The sequence below is a fragment of the Schistocerca serialis genome, chromosome 3, assembly GCF_023864345.2.
Source record: "Schistocerca serialis cubense isolate TAMUIC-IGC-003099 chromosome 3, iqSchSeri2.2, whole genome shotgun sequence".
In the NCBI taxonomy this organism is placed as follows: Eukaryota; Metazoa; Arthropoda; class Insecta; order Orthoptera; family Acrididae; genus Schistocerca; species Schistocerca serialis.
Genome location: NC_064640.1, coordinates 86,193,623 through 86,218,153, shown reverse-complemented (window position 1 = coordinate 86,218,153; position 24,531 = coordinate 86,193,623). Strand labels below are relative to the sequence as shown.

Genomic DNA, 24,531 nt, shown 5'->3' with positions numbered 1-24,531 from the left:
GGTACTTCCCCTGCTTCACATTAAAGTGTAATCACTTGAGGAATGCTGTATTGTCACTGATCTGCATCCCAGTGGCAGAGAGGCTTCTATTTCATGATGATATCACCATACAAAGAGCTAACTATCTTTGCCATGTCATGTCACCACAATAGTCTTACTGCAACCAAGATTAGAACTTTTTGTAGTATTTATATCAAAATCTTGATTCATCTTACAAATCCAAAATACTATACATACAAATATCTCCAGAGCTATTCTCTTATTAATGTCATGTGTGTAATTTGCCAGGAGAAAAATAGAAAATAACCAGATTTTGAAGCCACTGGAGCACCCTAATAGATATCACATCATGATCAATTTTGAAAGTTTAAATATTTTTCCTCTATGAGTTCCTATGATTACGTTATAATAATTATTAGTAGTATTTTAAAAAATTAATTTTAAGTGAAATTCAATAAATTTTAATACATAATTAAAAGATAATCCTTTTTCTTTCTCACAGAACACCATTACACCTGTAACTAAGACTGAATATAAACAGCAGCAAGAAATCAACAATCTCTGTCGTACACTAATATATAAATTTCAAGATTGTTAACAACTGAGTAATTTCATGACTGTGACTGCGGCTTACCATAGTCTGTGTTTTCTGGTTCCCAGCAATTTGATGGCCAGAAGTATGGTGTCTGAAAGCATATTTGAAATTTTTGTTTTAGATTTGTGACAGTATTTTTGTAAGGAAAACAATCAGTAATATGTTATCATGCATACCTGAAATCTGTAGAAAGTATTGTCATTTTTGACAGTTAACATATGATCATCAATAGGAAAAAAGTACCCATGTGCCGCCATCAAGTGAGCAAGATGTAGGGCTTCCACTAAAACAGAATAACAGTTCACAATACACAATGCCCTATTACACATACCCCACTTACAATGGAACAGTTTTAGTCATTAAATGTACTATTGATGACAAGAGCATTTTTACTTGAAAATTATTACAATTTAATTCTACTTCTTTATCTCCACTCTTACAAACTAATACAAACACAGTTTGTTTCAAAATGTTCTGTTGCTTTGTAGAATTAGATTAGATTCAGTTTTCGTTCCATAGACCCAAAAAATGAGATGATTCTCATGGGTGTGGAACATGTCAGAAAGTATAACATAAAAAACATAAAACATTTGAATATAATACTCACTACCCTGATCATATGTAAGGAGATTGTCATAGTAGATGAATACAATACAGTGAACTAGAACAGCTAATATTTACAGAATTAATACACTGTTAGAATGAAACACTGTTATGCACTATTAATAAATTTATCATACACAAAATACCTAATCTTGACTGTTGTGACCAAGTGCCGTCGAAACTGAAATCTAACAGACATTTTTGCTTAAGCTGGCCTAACAGTCTCTGTTAAGATATTCATCTATAGAGTAGAAGGAGTTGGCTATCAAAAAGTCTTTCAAACTGTTTAAACTATGCTTTATCTGAAACCAAGTTTTAATGGTTGCTGGCAATTTATTGAAAATGTGTGTTCCTGAATATTGGACCCCATTTTGGACCAAGGTACATGATTTTAGGTCTTTATGTAGATTGTACTTATTCCTAGTATTGATATTATGTTTTGAGCTATTGGTTGGAAATAGAGATATATTACTAGCAACAAATTTCATTAAGGAATAAATATACTTAGAAGCAGTAGTTAGAGTACAAAGTTCCTTGAACAGGTTTCTAAATGATGTTCTTGAATTTACACCACAAATTATTCTTATTTAATGCTTTTGCATGCTAAAACCTTTTGTTCAGTTTGATGAGTCAACCCAGAATATGATCCTATATGACATAATAGAATGGGTGTTCCAATAACCAATCAATTATATCTTAAATTTAAAAATATTATAGAGCATAGACCAAGCAGATATTGTAAGATTATTAAAAAATTTTAAATATGTCATTTTGATTGAGTTTCCAGTCTTTGTCAGTCTCTGCTTCAGTATATAGACATCTAGCTTGGCTCCAGTGTTGTGTGTGTGTGGTGTATGTTCTCTCTGGTGTCAGATTAACTTAAGTTACATTTTGACATAAACTAATGCTTTATAGATATACAGGTCCACAACAGTCAGGATCTTAAACTTACTACAGAGGAGATGGCAGTTTCCCTTTGGATTCACTTTGCCCATTACTCTGATTACTTTTTTTTAATTTGCAGAATTTCATGATATAACATGAATGTCCCTGTATCAGAATGGCACAGGAGATGTGTGACTGGAATAGGTTAAAGTGTGCCACATTCAGACATTAATTAGAGAGTGCATCTATCAATATCTACATGAGATACAACATTCAAGATATTCACTAGCAGACATGGCTAACATAAAAATAACAGTTTAATTTGGAACCAATGAGAAAGCCTCATAGTTTTACTGATTTACTTTTCACATCTTTCATTAATCCTAGATTTTTTCCTGCATTTTATAAGGATTACTGAGAAGTTTGTTGCAAGAAAACCACATCATTATTAGGTAACCAATTCATTGCTAGTTCTTATTTTTCCTGATGTTAATGAGCATGATTATTTTTCCTGAGATTCCTGATGCAATTCTATTGTGTCATGGTGTATATGCAGAAGTGTTGTGTCATCTGAATAACATACGAGTGAATTAGTTCCTACACTGGAAGGCAAATCATTAACTGCAACAATGAAAAGAAATGCACCAAGGGCTGAGCCCTATGGCACATCAGTCCAGAACTCCGTGAGCAAAAACCATCTATTTTTAACTAAGAGAAACTGTCTCCAGTTGCTTAAATAGGACTTGATTACAGCTTAAGAAGAGTTGTGTATGACATAAAATTCCAGTTTCATAAGCAAAATGTTACAAGGGCATATGGACACAGACTGTAATGTGATCACAAAGCACAACAGAATCAGATCTTTATTTTCAAATGCTGTTAGCATTTGGTGAACAGATTTGGTGACCACAGTAGTAGTATTTTTAGAATGTTAGAATCCAAACTGTCAGATGGAGAGGAATCAGATTTTTCAAACTACTCACAGTTATTAAGGTAGTTGTACTTGAAAACTTTGGAGAATAGTGCTCACTGCATCAGGGAAAGCTACAGATTTTAAACATTTATTGAATATGAAAGTAAGTGGTTGACACAGATGACTTTTTTCACTATATACTTTGAGAACCAATTACAGTCCATACTTCTGGAGTTAGAGAACTTTCACAACACCTTGTGAGTGACTTCTAACTGGCTGAGCACCAAACAGGCCTAATGCACATACAGTAGTGTTCGAAGGTATTTGGTAGTTGTGGTGTTATGTTGTCAGTACTCCTTGCATGCTGTCACAACAGAACAACCCACACCACTGTGTCACTGTATCTACAGCTTCATGAGACTGCAGTTACATACCTAGTGAACAAGTAAGCTCATACAATAACAATGTAAGTATGCATTCCTTTAGCTCCAAAGTATTTTGTAATGTGCTTTGGTGGTATGGAATTCACTCACTGTTGTTATGTCTATTGTTACGAGACAACTAGAAGTGTGCCCAAACACAAAGAATACTCAGTTTGTGGGAGACAAGCTGTTTTGCATGCTTTGAAGAAGGGAAAGTCACAGTCTAGTGTTCCTAGAGACTATGGCATATCACAACAACTAATAAGCATGTGGTGTCAATGGCAAAAACAGGAAGGAACAGTGCTCTATGAACTGAGCTACCCAAGCACGACTCACGCCCCGTCCTCACATCTTTACTTCTGCCAGTACCTCACCTCCTACCTTCCAAACTTTACAGAAGCTCAGTTGGTAGAGCACTTGCCTGCGAAAGGCAAAGGTCCCGAGTTCGAGTCTCAGTCCGGCACACAGTTTTAATCTGCCAGGAAGTTTCATATCAGCACACACTCCGCTGCAGAGTGAAAATCTCATTCTGTTTAGAATATGATGTAATATGCCAACATACCTTACTCTATAACATAACTGACCGTTTATTTCATCACAACAAATGAGTGATATATATTTTTTTATGTAGCACTTGGTCTATGTTCAGCAACAACCTATACTTCCACCCAATGGCACTGTTTCCAAAATTTTTAGGTGTTTGACATTTAGTTTTCTGACTATCGCACATGTTTCATTTATTTTCTAACATAAATAGTATTCACTTTGAACATGCCCAAAAATTCTGGTGAATCATACCAATTTTTTAAATGTATGAGAAGGGTACATTGCTGCTCAGCACATAGAACAGGCATTGAGTGGCAGTCAGACATATTGAAAAAATACTGTTAGCTATTACTGGGTTAAGTTCTTCATCAGATGCAGACAAAACAAAACAGAAATCCGCCATTCATCACACTAAATAGAAATTCAGTCTAAGTCGTCCTGTATCCTTCAACAGTCACCCAATGATGGCACTTTCCCATGTACCACAGTGTCATCAGAAAACAGTTGTACACTGATGCTCACACTCTCCATCAGATTATTTACTTATATGGAGAAGAAGAGCCACCCTATCACACATCCCTGGGTCACTCTTGATGACACCCTTGCCTCTGATGAACACTTGCCTTCAAGGACAGCATGCTGCATTCTATTTCTTAAGACATCTTTGAGCCACTTGCATATCTGGGAATCTATTCCATATGCTTGGACCTTCATTAACAATCTGCAGTGGGGCACCATGTTGGAAATTTAGGAATCTGTCCTTCATCTGTGATTTCTAAATCCATGCTGATTTGTGGACAGAACCTTTTCTGTCTCAAGGAAATTTGTTATATTGTAATTCAAAATATGTTCAAAAATTCTCCAGTATACTGATTTTAAGGATAGAAGTCTGTAATTTTATGGTTACATTCTTTTACCCTTCCTATAAGCAGGAGTCACCTGAGCTTTTTTCCAGTCACTTGGGACTTTGCGCTGGGCGAGAGATTTATGACAAATGCAAGTCAAGTAATGTTCAGTGCCATGCAGTGCTCTCTGTAAATCAGCACTGGGATTTCATCCAACTCTTTCAGTTGCTTCTCAATGTCAGTGATGCCCATTTCTATGTCCTCCATCAGCGAGTTTGTGTGATTGTCAGATGATAATATGTCAATATCTCCTGTGTGAATGATTTTTTTTAAACTCCAAATTTAGAACTTAAGCTTTCATTTTGCTGTTTTCTACTGCCACACCTGACTGGTTGACAAGTGACTGGACACAACTCTTTGAGATGCTTGCTGATTTTACATAGCACCAGAATTTGCTCCCATTCTCAGCAAGATTCTTTGCTACAGTATGATGGTGGAGGTTGTTGTATGCTTCACACACTGATATTCTATAGGTATACATGTTTCTATTTAATTTTGCCTGTCAACATTTCCATGTTATTTTTTCACCCAAGAGTGCAACAATCTCTGCTACTTATGCACTTTCCAAATTTTACCATGAAACCACAGTGGGTCTTTTCCATCTTTAATCCATTTACTCAGCACCTACTTCTCTGGAGCACAAATTGCAATCAGCTTAAATTTTGCCCATAATTCCTCTATATTTACCATATTGGAACTAAATGATATCTATTCACTGTCTAAGAAGGATGCTAACAATTGTTTATCTGCACTTTCCAGCACAGACACTCTCCTAGCCTTCTCGATGGATTTATTACTTATGTAGCAACTGTTGCTGTGATGACATCATGATCACTAATGTCTGTCTCTATACTGACACTATTGATACATTGAGGTCTGTTTTAGCTACAAGGTCTAAAATATTTCCACTGCTTGTGGGCTGCTGAGCAAGCTGCTCACAACAGTGTTTAGAAAACATGTTCAAAAGTATTTCACAAGACGGTCTATCTGTATCAATTGCAATAAATCCATAAATGTCCCAGTCTACAGTCAATAGGTTAAAGTCATCTCCAAACAATAGTGCATGATTTGGGTATTTCTGTTCTACTGAGTGTAGACTTTCTTTGACTGATTCTGCAACTGTTACAGCCTAACCAGGTGGTCAGTAAGAACATCCAATGATTAACTTACGTTCACCTAGGCTGATTACTTGTCACCAGATTATTTCATAGTTAGATTCAATCTCAACCTCAAGAGACAAAATTTGTGTAGACTGCAATAAACACTCCCCCTCCTATGGTGTCTAACCTGTATTTCCAATATACAGTCAATCCCTTGTTAAATATTTCAGAGCTTTCTACTTCAGGTTCCATCCAGCTTTCAGGTCTGTACAATAACTGTGGAGTACAATAACTTTCCTGGAGGGCAGTAATCTCCAGAACTTTGTTTGGTTATTTACTGTTAAAATTTTTACATTAAAAGTCTCTTTAATTTGTATGTGATCTGATTTTGCTCTCTGTGTATTGTCTGGCTAGTATTCATCAGAATACCACATGCTATGATCATCATTTGTCTGTAAGAAAACATATTTACAATGTGGTTTGCTTGGTGACAAAAATTAACACTTTATTGCAGTTTCTCAGACAGATTTTAAATATCTTGAATAACCCTCAATAGTTGTTGACATCTGATTTGCCCCCTTTCTTGTGAAGTGGGTAAATTATTGCACTGTTTCATTCTCTATGGATTTTCTCAGTTTGCAGGCATTCAAAAGTATTTTATGGAGAATTTTAGCCAGTTTTTCAGCACATATTTTCAATATGTCTGCTATTATTCCATCCTCTCCTGGTGCCTGATGATTTGCTTGACTTCTTCCAGTGTAGGCTGTGCTGTTAAGTTCAGATTTGGAATAGTTTCTCAGACTTACCCAATTCAATAAATTTTCAAAGAACACTGCGTGGAGTTTGCAGTTTCCTTTGTTCTTTGTTTACAGTATTTTATCTGGATATCTGAAGCTTAATCTGAGGGTTTGATAATTTTGTAATTGTTCTTAAAATTTATTCCAAAGATATCTGGTATTATTTCTTGTGACATTTTTGCCAATTTCCATTATTTCGCATAAAATCTCCCATTACCTCGGTAGTGGTAATTGAAGTATTTCTGTATGTAGCAATCAGATTTGAGTTCGCTATAATCAATACATGGTTGCATTTTGAATAAGCAGTAGAAACAATATAGAAATCCCATATTGTTAACCTATACAAAAACTATAGGAGTAGATAGTTTGACATTGTCCTCCTTCAACCTCAGAAGGATGTCCCAAATAAGCAACTGCATTGAGTGGAGATTGGTTATGAATGCTCATAGCTTCCTTCATACACAAAATATTCATGACACCAGAGAATTACACATCTCTATCCAACAGCTGGAGAATGATCAACAGGATCTAATGCCTTACCCACTACACAGATTTTGAATTTAATGAAAGGCATTATCACATAATACGGTGGCTAGGAATTGTATATAATAATCTCTTCTCGTACTTCGAGCCAAATTTTGAACCATCTCCTATGATAATTATTCTGCGTCATCTATATGCATTTATAAGAAAAGGGTAGATGATACACAGTGTCAATTTGTGAACTTCATGCAGGCCATTGTTCAAGTATCTAAGAACTCACCACACTTTTGTGGCATCAATCAGAGAGGTGAATCACTCAAAGAGTTTAATAGATTTTTTCCATAGCTAAATTACTTAAAGGAACAATGTTTAAAAAGTCAAAAAGACAGATACAATGAAGCAATAGTCTGTAGAAAATAAATAGCAATATTATTAAGAGAACAACATTAACTTACCTTGATCTTCAACATCCAAGTTCTTCAGCATCCACATTATCAAATCTGATCCTGAAAAAAGACCAAAAATATCTTGCTCAGTGGCATTCCTCAAACCAATCTATGTTGTAAATTCCTATGGCAAAATTCAACAAACACGAGTGTGCTTTTAATATGTCATTTAAACATTATGTGATTCATATTCTTTACATCACATTTTAAAATCAGCCATTCTAGTTTTCATTAACTGTTTCTTTGAGAAATGCGTATCAATAATGAAGTCACTAATGATTACACAGCAGCAAAACCTTTCTCCATATTTTTCAATGTTCATTTAATATTCATATTTTAGATTTACTACAAGTTTCACTTGTAACTATAATTACATTGAGACTATTTACACCTGATTTCTCACTTGACTTATAGGTACATACTGACTATTTCTATGACAGGCCTTTATTTATATTTAATTGACACACACAGATCCATGCACAGAGAGAAAGAGAGAGCGAGAGCAAGGGGGGCGGGGGGGGGGGTGGGGGGGGGGGGAGGGGGGGGAGAGGAGATGGGATGAAGGGTAGGGAAGGGACGATTAGAAGAAGTGAGCACAGCAACTATAATTAAACTGAAATGAATGAGTAGCAAAGGTATTTGAAATAATGGTGCTTAACATATCATCTTCATTTATCTCCTTGGACACAAAAAAGTTCAACCAGAATTTTGATTTTTGTCTGAAATGATTTACAGAAACTACAGAAAACCTAAATATGGACGGCTAGTCAGTTATCTAAACCAAATTCTTACTGAATGAGAATCCACCCCCATAATGATAGTGACACTTCATTCAGTTTTTGTGGAGTCGGCTATATACAGAAATCTGTAGGACTATCAACTGTTATTTATTTCTTCCAAGGAAAGTCTGTTTCCGTGCAGCTGTATTTTTATTTTATTTTGATGTTTATTTCATACATGTACTGTTTAAATCCCAAGACAATACTGTCTCATCTTCAGATACCTACACAACTTAAAGTACAGATGTGATCATCTAAAATACATACATTGTACAAATACAGATTTGGTCACGAATATATCAGTTAACATACACACAGAGAAACATGGCATAATATTCAAATAAAATAATTAGAGTCAACAAAAGTTGTGGGATTTATATTAAGTATTGTTAATTGTATAAAATTTTACTTATGGTGTGAACATATCTCAGTTTCAATGCAGAGAATAGAGAGTATTTGATATAAATTTTCCCACTGAGTTGTAGACACATTATGGGCATTAACCTTGATGGAAAGGCATCACAGGACTTACAGGATTTGATCTGTGAATTCGAAAGACAGATTAAAGGCCACGGGAGGGGGAGTGTTCGCTGCAGCTGACAAAAATATTGTCTCTATTGAGGTGAAAGTTGGGTGTGACATTGAAGTTATGAGGTCATGTGTAACAGGTGTAGAAGGTAAAACAAAGTGTTTTGGATGTTTTTATCGGCCATCCAAAAACCGCTGTGACAGTTCTAGAGTCACTGAAAGAAAGTCTGTGATTAGTAGCGTGTAAATACATAGATCATGCAATACTAGTTGGAGGCAACCTTAGCCTACTGAGTGTAGACTGGGATATCTATGGATTCATTGCAGGGGCTACAGAAAAATACTTTTGAACACACTTTCTGAAAACTGTCTTGTGCTGCTAGCTCAGCAGCCGACACACAATGGAAATATCTTAGACCTCGTAGCTCCAAATAGGCCAGACCTTATTGACAGGTCAGTAGGGAAATAGGGATTAGAGATCATGAAGTCATTATAGCAACTATGATTATAAAAGTTATTTTAAGTCAAGAAGGCTAGGAGAGTGTTACTGCTGGAAAGAGCAGACAAGCAATGGTTAGCAATTCACTTAGACAGTGAACTGACATCACTTAGTTCCAGTAAGGTGGATGTAGGGGAACTATGGACAAAGTTTAAGCAGATTGTGGATCGTGGTCTGGAGGGTTATGTGCCTAGTAAGCGGATAAAAGATGGAAAAGATCCACCGTGGTTTAATAACAAAATTCAGAAGATGCTGAGGAAGCAGAGGCTGATGCACTGTTGGTTCAAAAAAGAACACACAAATGATGACAAGCAAAGGTTAGTAGAGATTGAAGTGTCAATGAAAAGATCTATGCACAAAGCATACAACAACTACCACCATCACACCTTAGCAAGAGATTTGGCAGAGAACACGAGAAAATTCTGGTCCTACATAAAATCACTCATCATGTTTAAAGCTTCCATTCAGTCCCTTGTTGACCAGTTTGGTTTGGTAGTTGAAGATGGCGAAACAAAAGCCCACACTTTAAATTTCACATACAAGAAATCGTTCACACAAGAGAATGATGTAAACATACCGTCATTTGACGATCAGACAGATTACCATATGAATTACATAGTAATGAGTATCCTTAGTGTAGAGAAACAACTGAAAGATTTGAAAGCAAATAAATCACCAGGTCCAGATGGAATCCCAATTCGGTTTTGCAAAGAGTGCTCTAGGGCATTGGCCCCTTATATGGCCTGCAATTGTCGGGAACCTCTCACTCATCACAAAGTCACAAGGAACTGGAAAAAAAGCGCAGGGACTCCAGTATATAAGATGGGTAAGAAAACGGATCCACAAAATTACAAATCAATATCCCTAACTTCTGTTTGCTGCAGAATCCATGAACATATTCTCAGTTTGAATATATTAAACATTCTTGAGACTGTGAAGCCTATGTCCATAAATTAGCATGAGTTTAGAAAGCACTGCTCCTGCGAAACTTAACTTGCCCTATTCTCACATGATATACTGCAAATGATGAATGGAGGCAACAAGCAGATTCCACGTTTCTGGATTTCCAGAAAGCATTTGACATGGGCCCCAGTGCAGGCTCTTAATAAAGGTACATGCGTATGGAATAAATTCACAGATATGTCAAAGCTTGAAGACTTCTTAAATAATAGAATCCAATATGTTGTCCTCGATGGTGAGTGTTCATCAGGGACAAGGATATTGTGAGGAGTGCCTCAGGGAAGTGTGATAGGACCATTGTTGAGGATGGACAGCAATCAGCAGTTGTTTGCTGATGATACTGTGGTGTACGGTAAGGTGTTGAAGTTGAGTGAATGTAAGAAGATATAAGATAAAATAGACAAAATTTCTAGTTGGTGTGATTAATGGCATCTACTTCTAAATGTGGAAAAATGTAAGTTAATCTGGATTAGTAGGAAGAACAAGCCTGTAGTGCTCAGCCACAGTATTACTAGTGTCCTGCCCGACACAGTCAAGTCATTAAAATATCCGAGTGTAACGTTGCAAAGCCATATGAAATGGAACGAGCATGTGAGAACTGTGGTAGAGAAGGAGAATGGTCAACTTAGGCTAATTGGGAGAATTTTAGAAAAGAGAGGTTCACCTGTAAAGGAGACAGCATATAGGATGCTGGCATGACCTATTCTTGAGTACTGCTTGAGTGTTTGGTATCTGTAACAAGTTGGTTTGAAGGAAGACATCAAAGCAATTCAGAGATGGGCTGCTAGATTTGTTACCGGTAGGTTCAAAACACACGTAAGTGTTACCGAAATACTTCAGGAACTTTAATGGGAATCTTTGGAGGGAAGGTGACGTTCTTTTCTAGTAACACTATTGAGAAAATTTAGAGAACTGGTAATTGAAGCTGACTATCAAATGATTCTGCTGCCACCAACACACATTGCATGTAAGGAGCACAAAAATACGATTCGAGAAATTAGTTTTTAATTGTTGCTGGCAATTTATTGAAAATGTGTGTTCCTGAATACTGGACCCCTTTTAGGACCAAAGTAAGTAATTTCAGGTGTTTAAGTTGATTGTTCCTATTCCTATTTTGATACTATGTATTAAGCTATTAGTTGGAAACAGAGGTATATTACTTGCTACAAATTTCATTAAGGAATACATATACTGAGAAGCAGTGGTTAGAATACAAAGTTCCTTGAACAGATTTCTACATGATGTTCTAGAATTTACACCACAAATGAGTCTTATTATATGCTTTTGCATGCTAAAAACTTTTGCTTGGATTGATGAGTTACTCCAGAAAGTAAACAAAGAGGGCAACTTTTTTTATAGTTACATCTTCCACATCTGACACTGTTCTTTCCTCAAATACAGAATTGTTTAGGTGTTTCAGCAATTCAGTGGTATGCCCTTCCCAAATGAATTTATTATTGAGTTGTAATCCCAGAAATTTAACACTGTCAGCCTCTTTGATCTGCATGTCTTCATATTTTATACACATTCTGGAAGGAAATCTCTTGAGGAACACCACACATAATTAATTCCCAGGGAGATGGGGCTGACTGCTTACTGCACAGGTATTTCGCAACAACACCCTGTGTCTCCTGTTAGTTAGGTAAGACTCGAACCGTTTTGCAGCACTACCGGTGACACCAATATATTCTAATTTACTTAAGAAAATTCTGTGATTCACATAGTCAAAGGCTTTTGACAGGTCACAAAAAATACCAGCAGCCTGTAATATGTTACCTAATGAATTAAGTAAATACTTACTGTAAATGTAAATAGCTTTCTCTATATTGGAACCCTTCAGAAACCCAAACTGATATTTGGACGATATATTATTTGCCATCAGATGCTTAAGAAAGCATGTGAACACAACTTTCTCACATATCTCTGAAAAAGCCAGCAAAAGTGAAATTGGTCAATAGTTTGATGGTATCTCTTTATCCCCCTTCCTACAAAAATGATTAACTTCAGCATATTTTAGCCAGTCTAGAAACATTCCATTCATAAGAGATTGATTACATAAGCAACTTAAGATAAACTCAACTCACATGAGCACTCTTTGATTAACTTCATTGATATGTTATCACAACCATTAAAATACTTATATTTTAAGGATTTTATGATGGATGCTACTTCCTTAGGAGACATGAGTGTCATTTCCATTTTACTGAAGTTATTTGTAAAGACTGGTGACAGATACTCCATTGCACTGTATACCGAACCTGATAACTCCAAGCTGTCAGTAACAGGAACAAAGTACTTGTTTATGAGGTTTGCAACACTAGATGCATTTTTTACCAATGTCTCATTTATTTTTAGAGCTATCTGTTCCTCTTCCTTTTTGGCTCCACCTGTCTCTGTCTTCACTATATTCCATATAGTTTTTATTTTGTTGCCTGATGTAATTATCTTTCTCTCATAAGAAAGCTTCTTAGATTTCTGTTTAACTGTGTTTATCTTAATTGAAACACACTTGACCATTAGCTGTAGTTACATGACAAATGTATTGTGGATGAACACGTGTGCTTTGTATTGCACAGGTAACTGAGGACAATAAAATACTGTGGTGAAACTGATAGTAGAATTATGAGATAAACATTGAAATAAAATAAAAACACAGCTGCAAGGAAATCGATTTCCATTAGAATAAATGTGATTCAGGTGCGCACTAAAAATGATACCAATGAATAGGTGATAGAATGGTGAAGGAAGTCATAAAAAACTCAGGATTATGAAAGAGATAAAATGCAGACATAACAGACAAAAGTTTGTTTTAAACACAGTGAGTAAGCAATCACACAGTCATCAGCAGTAACGACAAAAGTTACCATTTGTTTAAGCTCTGTAATCATGAGATTAATTTTCAGGCAATAAGTTTATGAGTGACATGCTCAAAACATACCTGTGAACACGGATGGTATTTTAGACATGAAACTTTTGACTGTTTTGACAGGTACTCCAGTTGTTTCATCCTGCATTTTTTCAACAATCTGCTCCATCTGGAAAGAAATGTTGTGTTTTACATTGTTTAAATGAAAAGTTGGTTTCTTGGACAGCAACACTATCTGACATGGAGTGGACAGAAAACATATCTATATGGAACATATATATAATAGCTTTTTAAGATTTATGAAGCAGTTTTGTTTAAAAAAAGGAAGAAAAAACATTCTGTGCCTCACACTCAAATGCTTTGTTTCATATAATTTCACATATAAACATATATAAATGACAAAAAAGCAGATATGTCCTGGGTAGAGTTGGGGATGTAAAAGACAGGGACTAGCTTTCGAACTTCTCTGGAAGCTTCAAAGAGATTTAAATCAAAATATCCTGGCATATTCACAATTTTTTACTTGCTAGTATAAAGCAGTGTGTCAAGTAAAGAAACGTGACACATGACTTCATGTCGTATAACATGCCACATGCTATAATGGCATCCAACGTGGCATTTGTCATGTTGTGCTGTATGACACAACATGTCACTAAAGTTTAGGATGCATGCATCCCGACTCTAGGATACTTCCTATTGTAGATACATCCCCCTCTCTAGAAGCACATACATCTGTGTTTGTTTGTTCTTACACCTCTCAACATACATGTTACAGGAGGTGAGTTTGGGGCAGAAATGATCCCCTCGGGGGAAAAAATCAAGGCTCCCCCCCCCCCCCCCCCCAACAAACCAAAGATCGAAAAACTGTCTTAGTGTCCCCTAAGGAACAAATTCACCCCCAGAAATTTTATCCCCCCCCCACCCCCCCCCCAGGAAAACATTTATGCTATTACATGTATATTATTATGTGTTGTTTACTATGGCTGGCAAATAATTTGGATTTTGGCCACAGGATCACAGACTTTAGCTTATAAATTCCAAGATGCAAGTGTGCCAACACCTTGCAGCTAAGAGAGCTCACTGTGCAGGGGAAGTAGGGTTAACTCATAATAAAAGTGCAGCCATGTCAAGATATGTTGATTTAAATGACTTTGAAGCTGCCAGATTAAATCAAAAAGCTGCTTCCCTTCTTTTGCACCCCTAACTCTGCCCAGGACACATTCACCTTTTTTTGTGCATTTTTCATTCTGGTTCCTTACTTTTACTCTACCACAGTTCCGACATTAGACAGCCACAGCTTGGCAACCAATGTAGATTTTTGTCGACTCTAGGGACGACTGATCTGGTATGGGTTTTTTTTTATTGTCTTTCGAACCAACTGCAGAGTTGTGCATCATTAGTCTGGTTCCTCTACAGATACCTGCCTTTCATGATTGAACCTGTCCTGTGTTTCATTTTCATTTCATTTCATTTTATTATCTTCCTGTATATCATTTACATGATGTAGGAATTGTCACCACAAAGTTATCATACTAGTACAAGTACTACAGACATAATAATGGAATATCACTTTCAAGGCATTTTTTAAAAGTACAAATTTAGACATATAAATTAAAATTTTTGGCAATAAATTTACACACAATCAAAGTACTCATCTACGTCATAGAAAGTTTTGCTTAAAAGGTAATTTTTAAGCTCAGTCTTAAATTTTACTTCATCTATTATTGCCTTCATGTACACTGGCAGAGCATTGTAGAGTTTTATTCCAAAATAACTTACATGCTTTTGGGTTTGTTTTGTCCTTACCCTTTCTACATACAAATTCTTACGAATTCTAGTATTATAATTATGGCAGTCCTCATTTGTACGTAGATTTTTCATATGTGCTCTTGTACACAGAATGCTTTTAAAAATATACAGTGATGGTATTGTGAGTATTTGCAGTTCTTTGAAAAGGGGCCTACAATGAGTTCTTGGAGAGTTATGTGTTATGATTCGTATAGCTCTTTTCTGAAATTTGAAGATATCTGTTAAGCTTGATTTAGTTATACCCCAGAACACTATGCAGTAAGACACAATGAACTGAAAGTAAGCAAAATACACTAGTCTAGTACAGACTGTGCTGCATACTCTAGATAATATCCTCAATGCAAAACATGCCGAATTGAGCCTGTGGGATAAGTACTTGAGATGGTCTTTCCAGCTTAAGTTTTGATCAATGTGCATGCCCAAAAACTTTGTGGATTGTACACTCTCTATCTTCTTATCCATTAGATTTAACTGGAGGTCCATATCTTGAGTTGCTATGCCATACTGTATATAATTTGTTTTACTTAGATTAAGTGCTAACTCATTAGCATTAAACCAATGTTGAATATATTTCAGGACTATATCAGTTGTGGTGGTTAATGATTTTTTATCATCACTTATAATTATGCTAGTGTCATCTGCGAACAACATTATTTTGGCAGAAATATTAGGATTTGTTATGTCATTTATATAAAGCAAGAATAATAAGGGACCAAGAACACTGCCCTGTGGGACACCTATTTCCAATTTCTTTGCATCTGAGACCCACTTGATTTTCTGATTTTTATGTTCTGCGATGATTTCTACCACCTGAGTTCTATCTTGAAGGTAAGATTCAAACCACTGCTTCACAACTCCCCTTACACCTATTGCCTCCATCTTGTTTACCAGAATTTTGAGATTTACTGTATCAAAAGCTTTAGATAAATCTAAGTTAATTCCCACTACACATTTTTTAATGTCGAGACTCCTGACAATCTCTTTGGTATAGGCATGGATAGCTGATTCTGTGCTGTGGCCAGAGCGAAAGCCATGTTGATTGCAGTTTAGAAGTTTGTGAGCATCTAAGAGATTTATGAGTCTGGTTTTCATTAATTTCTCTAGAATTTTTGAAAATGATTGGAGAAGGGATATTGGTCTATAATTTTCTACCTTGTATGGATCTCCTTTTTTAAACAGAGGTCTAACCTTTAGAGATTTTAAACCTCTCAGGAAACACACCTTCGCTGAAAGACAAATTGGCAATATCTACTAGGGGCTTTATAATTTATTGGGCAACTTTTTTTATTATTGACACAGGCACTTCATCCACACCTGTAGGCATTTTTGATTTTAGACTCTTTATCACCTTTAATATTTCATTATAATTTGTGGGAGTTAACAACATACTACTGTCTACTTTTGGGGTTGTTAATTTCTCATGTTTAGTAAAGTTTTTACTTAATGACACTGGTACACTTAAAAAGTAATTATTAATGTAATTTGCCAGAGTTTCATCTTTTAATTCAATATTTTCACTATTTTTGGGTACTATTTCCTGATTCTTGAGGCCCTTACCTGTTTCCCTTTTCACAATTTCCCAAATAGTTTTTGATTTATTGCCTGATTTTCTTATTAATTTATCATTACTTAGTAATTTTGCTTTTGTAATTACTTTTCTATATATTTTTTTGTAATTTGTTCCACTCAGAGCACACATGCTTCATCACTACGTCAATGCCACATGCGTGCAGGTAGGTTTTTGTTTTATTTTGTAAAAGTTTTTCAATATTTTTTTATTTGAAACTATTTTGTTTTAGATATGTACGATTAAAGATGGCGCAGAGTAGAATCGTTACGAATTTGCAGCTCACGAAAACTGTTATAAATTCTAGTTTATTATGGACAAAGCGTCTAAAAAATGGTGGCGACAAAGACAATTTGTACTACTCGTGTGGGCTTAAAGTAAATAACAGTAAAGGTATGTCTACACGATCGAAAACGAAGAACTATGTTGTCGTGCCACATGGCGACCAGAAACTGATTGTCAGCATCGAAAGACGAAATAACTAAAGTGCTGCAAGAGGGGAGAGAGGGTCTGTTAGCGAAAATCAGTGAACTAGAGGAAAAACTAAGCAAATATATAACCAATGAAAAGTGCTGTGCAGTAAAAAGTGCGTCGAACGCAGGTAATTTAAAACCGCAAACGAAGGTAAATTCATGTTATGTGTACCCAGTAGTAACGCCAACGAGGAAAAATGCATCATAACAAGTAAATGGACTTCCAGATAAAGGAACTGTTCTGATGACAGTTAGCAAAAAGGCAATGCAACATGTAAGTAACTAAAGACAGTGTTTACATGCCAACCAGCGAAAACAAAACTGTTGTTAACGACGCCATTGAGTTCTGGAAGATAAAGCACATAAACATACGAATCAAAAATCCGAGTCGAGGGATCCAGTACGGAAGCCGACAGTCTTGATAGTGACAGTCAAGGCAGACAACGTAGAAACATTCTGGAAGAAAACTTCATGACATTCGAAGTTTTATTAAGCCAAACGGTCCTCTCCGCGAACTTTTTAGTGGAACTGATAAATTAGCTGAAGACTTCACTGCGAGTGATACTGTTTTATTACCGGTAATGTCTGGGTCAAACGATGCTAAAGACTCCTACAACATTTTTGAAAACATATACAACGTCTTACCAAGTGTTCTCCAAATCAGTAATAGGACCAATACTTCCAGAATGAGCTTTTCACTCTGCAGCGGAGTGTGCGCTGATATGAAACTTCCTGGCAGATTAAAACTGTGTGCCGGACCGAGACTCGAACTTGAGACCTTTGCCTTTCGCAGGCAAGTGCTCTACCATCTGAGCTACCCAAGCACGACTCATACCTCGTCCTCACAACTTTACTTCCGCCATTACCTCGTCTCCTACTTTCCAAAATTCACAGAAGCTCTTCTGCGAACCTTGCAGAACTAGCACTCCTGGAAGGAAGGATATTGTGGAGACATGGCTTAGCCACAGCCTGGGAGATGTTTCCAGAATCAGATTTACACTCTGCAGTGGAGTGTGCTCTGATATAAAACTTCCTGGCAGATTAAAACTGTGTGCCGGACCGAGACTCGAAAATCCGCCGCATTACACCACACACAAACAGACCCATCCTGCGGACAGATCGGTGAGACTAGATCCAATGGGAAGGGCCTGCACAATGGTGGAAGACGACGGGCTCGAGAGCGGCAGGCCCGATCCGTTAGAGACACCCACAGTAATTGCCTGCGGTTTTGGCCCATCGTGGAAATCCACTCATTCATGAATCACAGACAACACGATGAAATGAGACTGCGGTGATAAAACCATGCAACAGATAATTTGCGCAAATGCTCTGAGCAACAATATTAAAGGGATACGTAGCAACTTACTGTTAAGATGATCTCTGAGCCGCAGACAGGCACATAGAAAAGATAATCACACTCTCAGAACTAAACTTTCGGCCATAGCCTTTGTCAGAAAACGGGAGCACACACACATTCACACAATGACTCAGACACAACTCACGCACACATGACCGCAGTCTCAGGCAGCTGTGCCTACAGTCTCTGAGAATCAGATCCAAACCAACCACAAATCACGTCTCCCTGCCTCTCTTCGGCAACTGGTCGACAGATGGGAAGTGGTGGCGACATTGACTGCAAGCTGAGGGGAGTAGTAGGGAGGGGAGAAGCAATAGGAATGAGGGAGTAGGGAAGTGGCGGCCAGCCAGCGACGATGCATGATATCTCAGTAAACAAACCATTTCATCTGCTGAGGCAAAAAGATATTTTTCCAGCTTTTTTCCAAATTTCTCTGATACATTTGAAATTCCGTGATACTCCCTGCTTTCCAGAACTTGTGGCAACCCTGACTGCGCATTCTGACGGGCTTGGGCAATTCCAGCAGGACAATGCGACACCCCACACATCCAGAATTGCTACAGAGTGGCTCCAGGAACATTCTTCAGAGTGTAAGCACTTCCGCTGGCCACCAAACTCCCCTGGTATGAACATTATTGAGCATATCTGGGATGCCTTCCAACGTACTGTTCAGAAGAGATCACCACCCCCTTGTACTCTTAGGGATTTATGGACAGCCCTGCAGGATTCATTGTGTCAATTCCCTTCAGCACCATTTCAGACGTAAGTGGAGTACATACCACGTCGTGTTGCGGCACTTCTGCGTGCTCGAAGGGCCCTACACGATACTAGGCAGGTGTACCAGTTTCTTTGGCTCTTCAGTGTAATTAGAAGCACCACAGCACAAAAAATGCAGGACCCAGATGCCAGCTAAACAGATAACAAGAAGAATTCACCCACCTCTCGAAACAAAGAATTTTTTTATCTTACAATGATAGATGAAAAAAGAGGTAAGTGGTCAAGCAAGACTCAATAAAATCGCTAGTTCAAACTTAAAATTGCTCCACCAGAATATTCAGTCTCTTTCCAACACGCTGAATGAAATAGAAATCTTGCTAAACAATTTAAGTGATATTTTTGTTTCATGTTTCACTGACCACTTGTTGAACAGAGACATGTTAGATGTAACGCACCACCGGCCGGTGTGGCCGAGCGGTTCTGGGCGCTACAGTCTGGAACCGCGCGACCGCTACGGTCGCAGGTTCGAATCCTGCCTCGGGCATGGATGTGTGTGATGTCCTTAGGTTAGTTAGATTTAAGTAGTTCTAAGTTCTAGGGGACTGATGACCTCAAAAGTTAAGTCCCATAGTGGTCCGGGGCCTTTTTTTTGTAACGCACCTATATCTGCTCAAATTAGCAGGCACATTTTGTAGAAAAATATTCAGGCATGGTGGTAGCTGCATATATGTCTGAGAAAATATAGAGTTCAAAAATATAACCAAGTCTGACAGCTTATCCACAGAAAGAGACGTGAAACTGTCAATAGTAGAACTGCCTAATCAAAATACAGTTATCATCTGTATATGTAGTAGAGATGGGCAAACTCGTTCATCCTTGGGAACTAGTTCACTGGTGATTGCTCTTTTTTGGGAACCGTTTATTTTTACTCGTTAACTGTTATTTGTGCATGGTACCTGGTTCTTACGAAAAATTGAAAATTATCAGCATGGGTGACTGAAGATGGAAGACGCCTCCCCTCTGGACTACAGAGGTTTTATTCATTACACATTCTCACACACTTGTAGAAGTAATTTTCGTGATTCTGCAAAACCTCTTGTTTAGCCAACTGTAGCGTTATATGGCTGAAATACTATAAGGTGGCGCAAGAAAAACCGGTCCTGAGTACAGACTGCTCGCCAGTTACGCACGATTTGTTGACCACTACGAGCAGAATAGATAAACATGTAATAATTAGGCAGTGAAGAAATAACAAATAAGCTAATGCAAACAACAACTTAGAAACAATAGATGACTATGTGGGCGACAATGAGCAGTCTAGCACTTGGGGCCGATTTTTCCTGCGCCACCCAGTACCACTGAAACAATATTGTAGAAGTTACCGTATTCTCTATACAAAAAGTGACACCAGACACTCGACTATGGAGCACAGGCTTCATTCAGTTGTAAGTCGGTCTGTCTTCCATAACAATGATCATGCTCTTTTACTTTGGATCAAAAAAAGACGGAAAATGGCCACTCGTATGTGTCGTCCCCGACTTCCTTCGCATGTGTTTTAACAAAAACTTGTTGTTTTATAGGTATGTCTTCTGCTGTTTATCGGAATAGTGAAGTAAGCTGATATGCCCTTTTGTTACCTGAAAAGATGTATGTATTACATACCACGTAATTTTTATGTAATTTACGTAATAATAAAATACATTTTAAATGCCAGTCGTGGACACTGAATAGAATACGAAAAGAACCAAAGTCCATAATTCAGAAAAGGTTTTTGCTCGAGTATCATGTCGTTTTTGGAAACCCAGAATCTACTATGTAGGAATCAACATGGATTCCGGAAACAGCGATCGTGTGAGACCCAACTCGCTTTATTTGTTCATGAGACCCAGAAAATATTAGATACAGGCTCCCAGGTAGATGCTATTTTTCTTGACTTCCGGAAGGCGTTCGATACAGTTCCGCACTGTCGCCTGATAAACAAAGTAAGAGCCTACAGAATATCAGACCAGCTGTGTGGCTGGATTGAAGAGTTTTTAGCAAACAGAACACAGCATGTTGTTATCAATGGAGAGACGTCTACAGACGTTAAAGTAACCTCTGGCGTGCCACAGGGGAGTGTTATGGGACCATTGCTTTTCACAATATATATAAATGACTTAGTAGATAGTGTCGGAAGTTCCATGCGGCTTTTCGCGGATGATGCTGTATTATACAGAGAAGTTGCAGCATTAGAAAATTGTAGCGAAATGCAGGAAGATCTGCAGCGGATAGGCACTTGGTGCAGGGAGTGGCAACTGTCCCTTAACATAGACAAATGTAATGTATTGCGAATACATAGAAAGAAGGATCCTTTATTGTATGATTATATGATAGCGGAACAAACACTGGTAGCAGTTACTTCTGTAAAATATCTGGGAGTATGCGTGCGGAACGATTTGAAGTGGAATGATCATATAAAATTAATTGTTGGTAAGGCGGGTACCAGGTTGAGATTCATTGGGAGAGTGCTTAGAAAATGTAGTCCACCAACAAAGGAGGTGGCTTACAAAACACTCGTTCGACCTATACTTGAGTATTGCTCATCAGTGTGGGATCCGTACCAGATCGGGTCGACGGAGGAGATAGAGAAGATCCAAAGAAGAGCGGTGCGTTTCGTCACAGGGTTATTTGGTAACCGTGGTAGCGTTACGGAGATGTTTAATAAACTCAAGTGGCAGACTCTGCAAGAGAGGCGCTCTGCATCGCGGTGTAGCTTGCTCGCCAGGTTTCGAGAGGGTGCGTTTCTGGATGAGGTATCGAATATATTGCTTCCCCCTACTTATACCTCCCGAGGAGATCATGAATGTAAAATTAGAGAGATTAGAGCGCGCATGGAGGCTTTCAGACAGTCGTTCTTCCCGCGAACCATACGCGACTGGAACAGGAAAGGGAGGTAATGACAGTGGCACGTAAAGTGCCCTCCGCCACACACCGTTGGGTGGCTTGCCGAGTATAAATGTAGATGTAGATGTAGAACAGATCTAGAATAGGCGTGCGCAGCGAACGAAACAAACAACTCGACACTGAACTAGCTAGGAGCAGTCGGCAGTGGAACTGCGACGAGTGGCCATGCGAAGGAGGACGAGTCCAGCCGAGGGAGACCGAGACAGAGGAGAACGGGACCAAGGCTGGGTGCCTATTCTGTATCTTTCCGCCATTGTGCCGATCGTTTCGGTACTCAATAGCACCGAACGGTCTAGTACTCGAATTAGAGTCCCTGCGTTATTCAGTATGCATTGCGGCAGCGATACCGCTCTGGTCTAGAGAACCGAAGCGCTGTTGTCGGTTCGTGTTGCGCAAGCCAATCAAAAGCACGCGGCCACAGATCCGCGCATGCGCACTGCAGCGCGCACAGTGCCACGAACACAAAGCGGCTAGCAGACGACACAGGCGCGCTATTCTTTCAAGTACCGAAAATTGCGTTTACGTTGCCATATGGTACGACACCGCATTCTATCGAGCCGACGTGCCCGCCTTCATCGCCCTTGCCTCCTCCTTAATAGTATCAGGCGCAGTATATCCATTTCCATGATTCTAAGCTGAAATGCATAAAAAATTTTACAGTTTCTCTGACCGCATGTTTCCATGCATGCATAATAACAATAGCGTATTTGACTCTATTCTGCAGATTGTCGTAAATGCCGCATTATGTCACCTTATTCTGTTTCACAATGACGTGTTTTGGATTTTACGTTTTGGAAAATGGGTTAGTAATAGTGTGTAGTACCACACTGTACTAATACATCTATAAAAACATCCGAAAAATTGATTCTGAGGGTTTCAAAGAATAAGAAGATAAACAGAATGTGGTTATAACACGCTCCTAGAGATCCAAATGATTAAGTAGCCCACTTCCCTATATGATGCGTCAACGACTTGGGTCTTAAAAACAAAACTGAAAAAAAACGCGTTTTCGAGAGCTCCTGTAGTTCGTCGAAGTTCATAACATGCATCTCATGAATGAAAATGTTTCGTATATAGTGCTACAGACTAAAAATATTACGGCAGAGATCTTTCATCTCTGTCTACTGTGGTTGAGGATTCGATCGCAGATATATACTTGTGACAAGCAAGATTAGGAAGATGACTGCTGCTAGTTACATTTCCAGTAATTTAAGTTGTGCTCTTAGATTCCTGTCTAACCGCGTACTCGCTAATCGCTACATATTCGGAAAAAATGGTGAATTATTTCTGACAAGAAAAAATACTAAAGTCACTGTCGGTTGTTTCACTCACAGCACTTTCATATTTCGTACTTTAAACACACAGAAGTCATTATTGACGAAGTGCACTCTTACATGTAAGTAATAACGAATATTTCAGAAAAAATCTTAATTTACAATGTCTCAGAACATGTTGCATTCCCGCGCGCTAACCACTTGGCCACGCCAAACGACAGACAGGTTATGCTCAATTCTTGTAGTATTGTGTAGAGGAACGTAGGCTGACTTCGTTGCCAAACGGCGCTGCGTAAGTCATAAATGCGTGATTGTTTGGAAGGTTTCCAATATCAGGCTTCACATAATTGCTTTCCATTGTTACTTGAAAGTTGTAAGCACGTTTCGATAATTACTAACTAACCCATTTGTGGGAAAAAGTAGACAAAAAAGGCACTAGTACCGTCATTTCACAGTCATGTAATATACGTAAGCAGAGCCGATGTCTTGATATTTAATGATGTTTAAACTCTTATTTGCATACAAATAACACGTATTTTGAGAGAATATTGACCGAAAACGTGTTTTGGATTAATCATTCACAGTAACAACCTAACCTAACCATATTTCTAACAAAGGAAAATAGTCTATTACAAACTCACTTTCCAACCGGATGCGTCCTCTGGTGATTCTTTAGTAACACAATCACTAAATCCAAAGCTAAAACCGCTAAATATATTTAAAACAACAAATTATAGGTGTACATAAACCACAGCTCACCGATCGACAGGGCCAGACCGAAATCCAAAACCCCTGGTCATAAAATCGGTGGGAGGACCATTCGGTAACAAGTCTCAGAAGCTTACTGAATAGGATATTTCGATAAGGAACCGAAAATGACGTCACTACCGAGACTAACCTACTACACCGATCAGTATGAACTATACAGAATAGGGCCCTGGAACGAGCCTGGCCAATGTGCCATTGCGGGAACGTGAGTGACCGTTTACCATTCCCAGGAACCACAAGTAGAAAGCTGCGACCGAACTGAACTATGGATAAAAAAGTTTTCTATAATAATATGG

The 24,531-nt window shown here is 38.0% G+C and overlaps 1 protein-coding gene across 1 annotated transcript in view; it reads right to left on the bottom strand.

Moving 5' to 3' along the window:
• LOC126469750 (regulator of G-protein signaling 7) overlaps window positions 1-24,531 on the bottom strand; it is a 262,114-nt gene that overhangs the window by 118,412 nt on the left and 119,171 nt on the right. Inside the window, exons 3-6 of the mRNA XM_050096964.1 lie at window positions 13,400-13,496; window positions 7,705-7,755; window positions 772-878; window positions 635-686 (exon numbers count right to left, since the gene is read on the bottom strand). Coding sequence (XP_049952921.1) covers window positions 635-686; window positions 772-878; window positions 7,705-7,755; window positions 13,400-13,496 — 307 coding nt within the window. The remainder of the gene's footprint in view (window positions 1-634; window positions 687-771; window positions 879-7,704; window positions 7,756-13,399; window positions 13,497-24,531) is intronic.